Genomic DNA, 6,434 nt, shown 5'->3' on the forward strand with positions numbered 1-6,434 from the left:
GAGTGTGCAACCAAAAGAACTGGAAATAAGGATTCCAACAAATACTTCTATGATAATGTTCAATTGCATATTATTCACAATAGTCATAAGTTGGAAACAACACAAATGCCCATCAATAGATCAATGGATAAACAAATATGCTACATACATATTATAAAATATAACTCTGACATAAAAAAAATGAAGTTCTGACACATACCATAATGTGGAGGAGCCTTGAAAACATTTCCCTAAGTGAAATAAGTTAGGCACAAGAGGACACAAATATATTATGATTCCACTTACAAGAGGTATCTGGTATGAGAAATTCATAGATACAGAAAGTTGATTAGAAGTTATCAGGGGCAGGAGGGAATTAGGAATGCTTACTTAAGCTTAATGATTACAAAGTTTCTGTTTGGGGTGATGATAAAGAAAACAGTGGTGATAGTGTGTAATGCAGTGAATGTGACTAATAACACTGAATTGCACACTTAAAATGGCAACTTTATGCTATATACACCTTACAATTTTAAAAAATTTATCATGCAATATACCGAAAATGAGACCAAGTACAGAATATCATATTTTCTTTCATGAAATTGCTTTTCTTCTTACATTTTTTCACTAATTGCCATGAACATTCTCCTAACACTCATCTAAGCTTGAAACCACAGTCATCTTCAACTACTCATATTCATTTATTCCCTACAATTAGCAAATATTTTTTCCCTTGGATATTCCTATGAATAATAAAGAAGCCAGGTTGGCTAAAGGAAAGTCCCTGAAGAAGAAAAATGAAAAAATAACATGGGAAAAGTAATAATGAAGTAGGGTTTTAGGGATTAAAGGACCTTAAATGCAATGCTAAGAAGCCTGGACTTTATTATGTGGAACACAGAACTGCAAACTTTAGCTGTGAAGGGCTAGATAGTATATATTTTTAGGATCTCTGAGCAAGAAAGGAAAACCAAGGATATTAGATAGGTACTTATATAACATGACAGCTTTTTTTTTTTTTGGTTTGGACTCAGGGGCACTCAACCACTGAGCTACATCCCCAGCCCTATTTTGTATTTTATTTAGAGACGGGGTCTCACTGAGTTGCTTAGCACCTCACTTTTGCTGAGGCTGGCTTTGAACTTGCAATCCTCCTGCGTCAGTCTCCCAAGTTGCTGGGATTACAGGCATACACATCACAACCAGCTTTTTAAAAATATTTTTAGTGTAGACGGATACAATACCTTCATTTTACTTATTTACACATGGTGCTGAGGATCAAACCCAGTGTCTCACATGCTAGCCAAGCCCTCCACCATTAAGCCGCAACCCCAGCTTACCACGACAGTATTTTAAAAGGTAAGTTTTATTATTGTGCAGGTATGATGAGGCCAACAGGTCAGAAGGCAAATACCACTGAAGAATTTTATTCAGTTCCAGGAGGAGGAAGAATGACAAATTACATAAAAGGCTACATGGGAAGTACCAGGGTCAGCAAGGAAGCAACAGGAGCAAAGGGAAAACGTGTTAAGAGCCTTTACTGTGATTTCCATTAGAAGGAATGAGTAAAACAGGTAAAGAGAGTTAGTACTGGTGAGTCTGAATAATTTCAGTGAGCTCTAAACTGTAGTAGTGGTCTTTAGTTACGTAGTACCTGTCCCTGCAGTTAGTAGGAGAGGGGAATAGTGGCCCAGAGTGTCAGAGATGGTAAGGATGATAAAAGTGGCTGGAGCATGGGCTTTGGATAGACTGGTCTGCATACTAAGGTACAGCTGTAGGCAAGTCCTTTACTATCTCTAGAAATAGGCTACTCCTAGGAGGGTGCAATTTGTCCAAACACAAGGGAGCCCTAAGATGTCAAAATGAAATACAGAAAAATAAAAAGTAAAAATAAAAAATAAATACAAAGAAAAGAACCAAAATTTTATAAGTTTTAGTAATGATTGTGTAAATAAAATTATAATGACAACCGTGTGTGTGTGTGTTTGTGTGTGAGAGAGAGAGAGAGAGAGTGTGTGTGTGTGTATTTTGGTAGTACACATCCACTAATGAGAGAGAATGGAATTCTTTTTATGAGGATAACATTTTTAACTAATTAGTGATTAAAGTGACCTTTTCCTATCATTCCTATCATCAAAACTTACTGTAAAGTTTTATCTATTAATACAGGTCAGTAATGAGAACTTATAGGTTTCATATCTGAAAATTTTTTTCATACAAGTACAGCCAAATATGGGTATCAATCTATGAGTATATAATTTTAACTGAATATATGTCACCTTGTAGGGTATTCTGGAATTCTTCTCCTGGTTTTTTACTTTAACACTGCAGATTAATCATTTCTAATTGAAGGTTATGAGGAAGTTTCTCTTTTGCACAACTGGATTTTATACACAAAAATTTAAAATGCTATTACAACTGTGGCTTGAGCTCATAAAATATATCTACTGCTAATGTGTGTGGGTTAGAGATCTTCTCTAAATTTGTAAGTATAAAAAAACAGCCTGACAGGCTGAGGTTGCAGCTCAGTGTTAGTGTCCTTGCCTAGCACATGTGAGGCACTGGGATCAATTCTCAGCACCACATTAAAAACAAAACAAAACACATAAATAAAATAAGGGTATTGTGTCCATTTATAACTAAAACTATTAAAAAAGAAAGAAAAGAAAAAACACCCTGACATTACCTGTAATTCAAACAATTTTATTAGTTGTTAACTGAAATGAGTTTACTACAAATAAGTTTCACAGATAAAACTGTTTGCTTTATAGCTTTAGATTAAATTCATTAGGAAATTCTGTCAAGTCTGCAGCAAAAACTATTTTCTGGGCTGGGGATACAGTTTAGTATTAGAATGCTTGCTCTGCATATGAGTCCCTCCCTAAGTTCTACCCCCAGCTCTAGGGTAAAAAAGCCATTATTAAGTGTCTGTTAAGTAGTGAAGGGTGATTCTTTTCTTTTGGTACCAGGGATTGAATCCAGGGGTGCTTAACCACTGAGTCACATCCCTAGTCCTTTTTTTTATTATTTATTTATTTTGAGATAGGGGCCTGCTAAGTTGCTGAGGTTGGTTTTGAACTCATGATCTTCCTGTCTCAGCCTCCAGAGCCACGGGGATTGCAGGTGTGCATCACCAAACCCAGCTGGGTGATTCTTTCAAGTTCAGAAAAATCTCATTTTCAGTCATAAGCTAAAAATGTTTCAATAATCCTTTATTCCTTCTTGGCCATCTAGCAGGTAGCTGTGGGGTGGGGCAAGGCAGGGTACTCACCTTGGATCTCTGACAAAAGCTTACAATAACCACAGGCTTTAAAAAGCCTTACATTTTCACAAGCTTTGTAAGTCTGCCCAACTAAGTCTTTTTCTGTTACATGTATTTTTACCAACATCAATTAAGGCACACTTTAGTGGATTCCTCTTCAGATTGTACTAAATTAGAGTTTTCTCAACTTCTTTGAGAATTTTTCATCTGAAGTTGTTCCACATAGGATATTTATTCAGAGTAATTCTCAGTTACTTCACACTCAGCATTGATCATTCAAATAAACTAGAAGCAATTCTAACATTTATTAACTCACCAAGAATCAAGCTTATATTGAGTGCACTTTTTATATTTCATTTTTTGTGAATAAATTCTGTGACTGTTATTTTAAATATCTTAATTTTGTGACTATTACTTTGAACAGTAAATACTATGATGAGTGCTTAGTCTGGTAATATCGACTTTTATTCTTTAGGCATAACTATAGTGTAATTCATTGCATAATAAGCAAAATACTTTGCCACCTAATTCATAATGTATAATTATAATTTATAATACACCAAATAGAAGAGTAAAGCATTGAGAGCCTCACATATGGTTGCTGTCCACACTATTCAACTCAATCTGCTATCATAGTTCAAAGAAGCCACAAACAATACATAAATATATGAGCATTTCTGTGCTTCAATAAAGCTTTATTTATGGACACCGAAATTAAAATATCATATAATTTTCAAGTATAAAATTGATTTATTTTGACTGATTTATTTTGATCATTTAAATAGGTAATAACTATTCTTAGTTGATGGAATACACACAAACAGGCAGCAGGATAGATTTGGTAATATGTGGTGGTTGTCGGCCAACTCCTGCTATAAGCAGTACAGAACTACTTAATATTTTTGTCTATTTGGGGCATTTTCTGATAATTAATATAGTCAGCATAATGTAGCACAGACTAAAAAGACTGAAAACAGAGAGAGAGATTAGTCTAGTCGTAGTCTAGTACATAAAATCTGTGTTCCTAAGTTTATATCTTATTTCTCTGGTACACACTATCTGTATAATCTTGGATAGGACTTATTAGTTTTTCAAATTACTCATTTATTATAAAGGATACCAGTACATACTTCAAAGCATTGACCTAAAGATTAAATGAGATGATCCATGTAAACTTATTACAATATAGTACTTACATAGACTCAGTAAATGTTAACCATACATATTATTACTATGGAAAATTAGATGATAATGACATCCCTAAAGATGATACTGAAAAAATAAAAATGGAAAAGATAAAATGAAGCACTTCTAGGCACATCTAATGGAAATGCAGAAATAGATTCCAATAGATATGAGAAACAAAGCTTATTATTTTATAGGATATCCTCCAAAACTGGAAGGCAGAACTTAAAACATAAATTCAGAAGTACCATGTGAATATGGACAAATCTTTTAAAAACTGGATTAGATGTCAAGGACAAAACAGGAAAGTAAGACGATTACATAGAAAAGGATACAGGTGCTATATTTAAGGATGACAGGAAGTGGTAAAGTCAACAAAGATATATTAGGTGGAAGAATAGAGAACACAGTAGTAGTACAGAAGAATCGATACAGCAATTCCTATTATTAAAAGATAAATACTTAGATGTGTGGAAAATTGAAAGAAGTCATTTAAGACAATCAAGTGTAGATGCAATATAATGATTTTATAAGAAAACACTATTTAAATTAAAAAATCTACTTACTGACACAGCTATCATGGTACTATCTGGTCTCCATTCAGCTTGTCTGTAGGATCCGAACTGAGTAGATGATTTTGTAGGTTCCTTGTAGGTTACAATTAACACACTAGGCTGGAAGAAAATAGTTGTATTTTTATTAATCTCATAAAACACATACAAACAAAATAACAGAACACTATGAAGTATTTGAGAAATAAACAATTTAATATTAAACTATCAGCTTTCAACATTCTAAGCAAATCAACCAAAAAGAAAAATAATGTGTTAGGCCTCTATTTATTAAAGAAAAGGAATCAATAATTAATAAAATTACATTACAAAATAGAAAAAAAAAAACCGGCCGATATGTTCACAGGTGAATTCAACAAAATATTTAAAGAAGAAATTATACTAGTTTTCTACAAGGTCTTCCAGAAAATAGAAATGGGGGAAAATACCTCCTAACACATTTTGTGAGGCCACTGTTATCCTAATAATAAAACCACAAAAAGACATTACATGAAAAGTAAACTACACACCAAAATCCCTTAGGAATATAGATACATAAACTCTTAAAAAATATTAACAAATCAAATTCAACAATTTATAAAAAGAATTATGTACCATGACCAAGTGGGCTAGATCCCAGGCACACAAGCCTGGCCAAACATTAGAAAATAAATTAATAAATCACATCAACAGGCTAAAGAAGTAAAACTCATGATTATAACAATAAATGCAGAAAAAGCATTTAATATATCTAACACTCATTTATGATAAAAACAAACAAACAAAAACCTTTCACCAAACTAGGAATAGGTGGGAACTTCCTCAATCTGAACACCTACCAAAAAATCCACACCTAATATTATACTTTGTAGTAAGAAATTCCAAGAACAGGAACAAAGTCAAGAATGTTCCTGCTATCCACTGCTTTTCAACATAATAGCACAAGTCCTAGCTAATTTAATAAGACAAGAAAATAAAATAAAGCATATACATACTGGGAAGGAAGAAATAAAATTACCTTTATTCATAAGATAATATGATCATTTATGTAGAAATTCCAAAAGAACATCAAAACCTCTGGAAATGATATGCAATGATAACAAAGTTGCAGAATACAAAGATAATATAAAAAAGCCAATCACTTTCATATATTCCAGCAAAGAAAAAGTGGAATTTGTAATAAAAAATATTTTCCCATTATATTAGCTTTTTAAAAATGAAATATTCATTGTATAAATCTAACAGACTTTATATAACATTTACATGAGGAATATCATAAAACTCTGAGAATAAAAGATCCTACTTTAATGAACAAAAGAGTCAATACTATTAACATGTCAGTTCTTCCCAATTTAATCTATGGATTAAATGTAATCTCAGTCAAAATCCCAGCAAGTTATTTTGTAGATATCAACAAATGCACTCTAAATTTTATATGAAAAGGCAATAGATGAAGA

The 6,434-nt window shown here is 32.7% G+C and overlaps 1 protein-coding gene across 4 annotated transcripts in view; it reads right to left on the reverse strand.

The window, feature by feature from the left end:
- The window catches only part of Ric1 (RIC1 homolog, RAB6A GEF complex partner 1), a 91,769-nt gene extending 86,619 nt beyond the window's left edge, over window positions 1-5,150 (reverse strand). For 3 of the 4 annotated variants that reach the window (XM_015492828.2, XM_048806806.1, XM_048806808.1), the window contains exon 1: window positions 4,993-5,150. In XM_015492828.2, coding sequence (XP_015348314.2) covers window positions 4,993-5,007 — 15 coding nt within the window. In that variant the 5' untranslated portion in view covers window positions 5,008-5,150. The remainder of the gene's footprint in view (window positions 1-4,992) is intronic. The other variant, XM_048806807.1, reaches the window with a different exon arrangement.
- Between the last annotated feature and the right edge of the window lie 1,284 nt (window positions 5,151-6,434).

This window comes from Marmota marmota, unplaced genomic scaffold (genome assembly GCF_001458135.2).
Source record: "Marmota marmota marmota unplaced genomic scaffold, marMar, whole genome shotgun sequence".
NCBI lineage: Eukaryota > Metazoa > Chordata > Mammalia > Rodentia > Sciuridae > Marmota > Marmota marmota.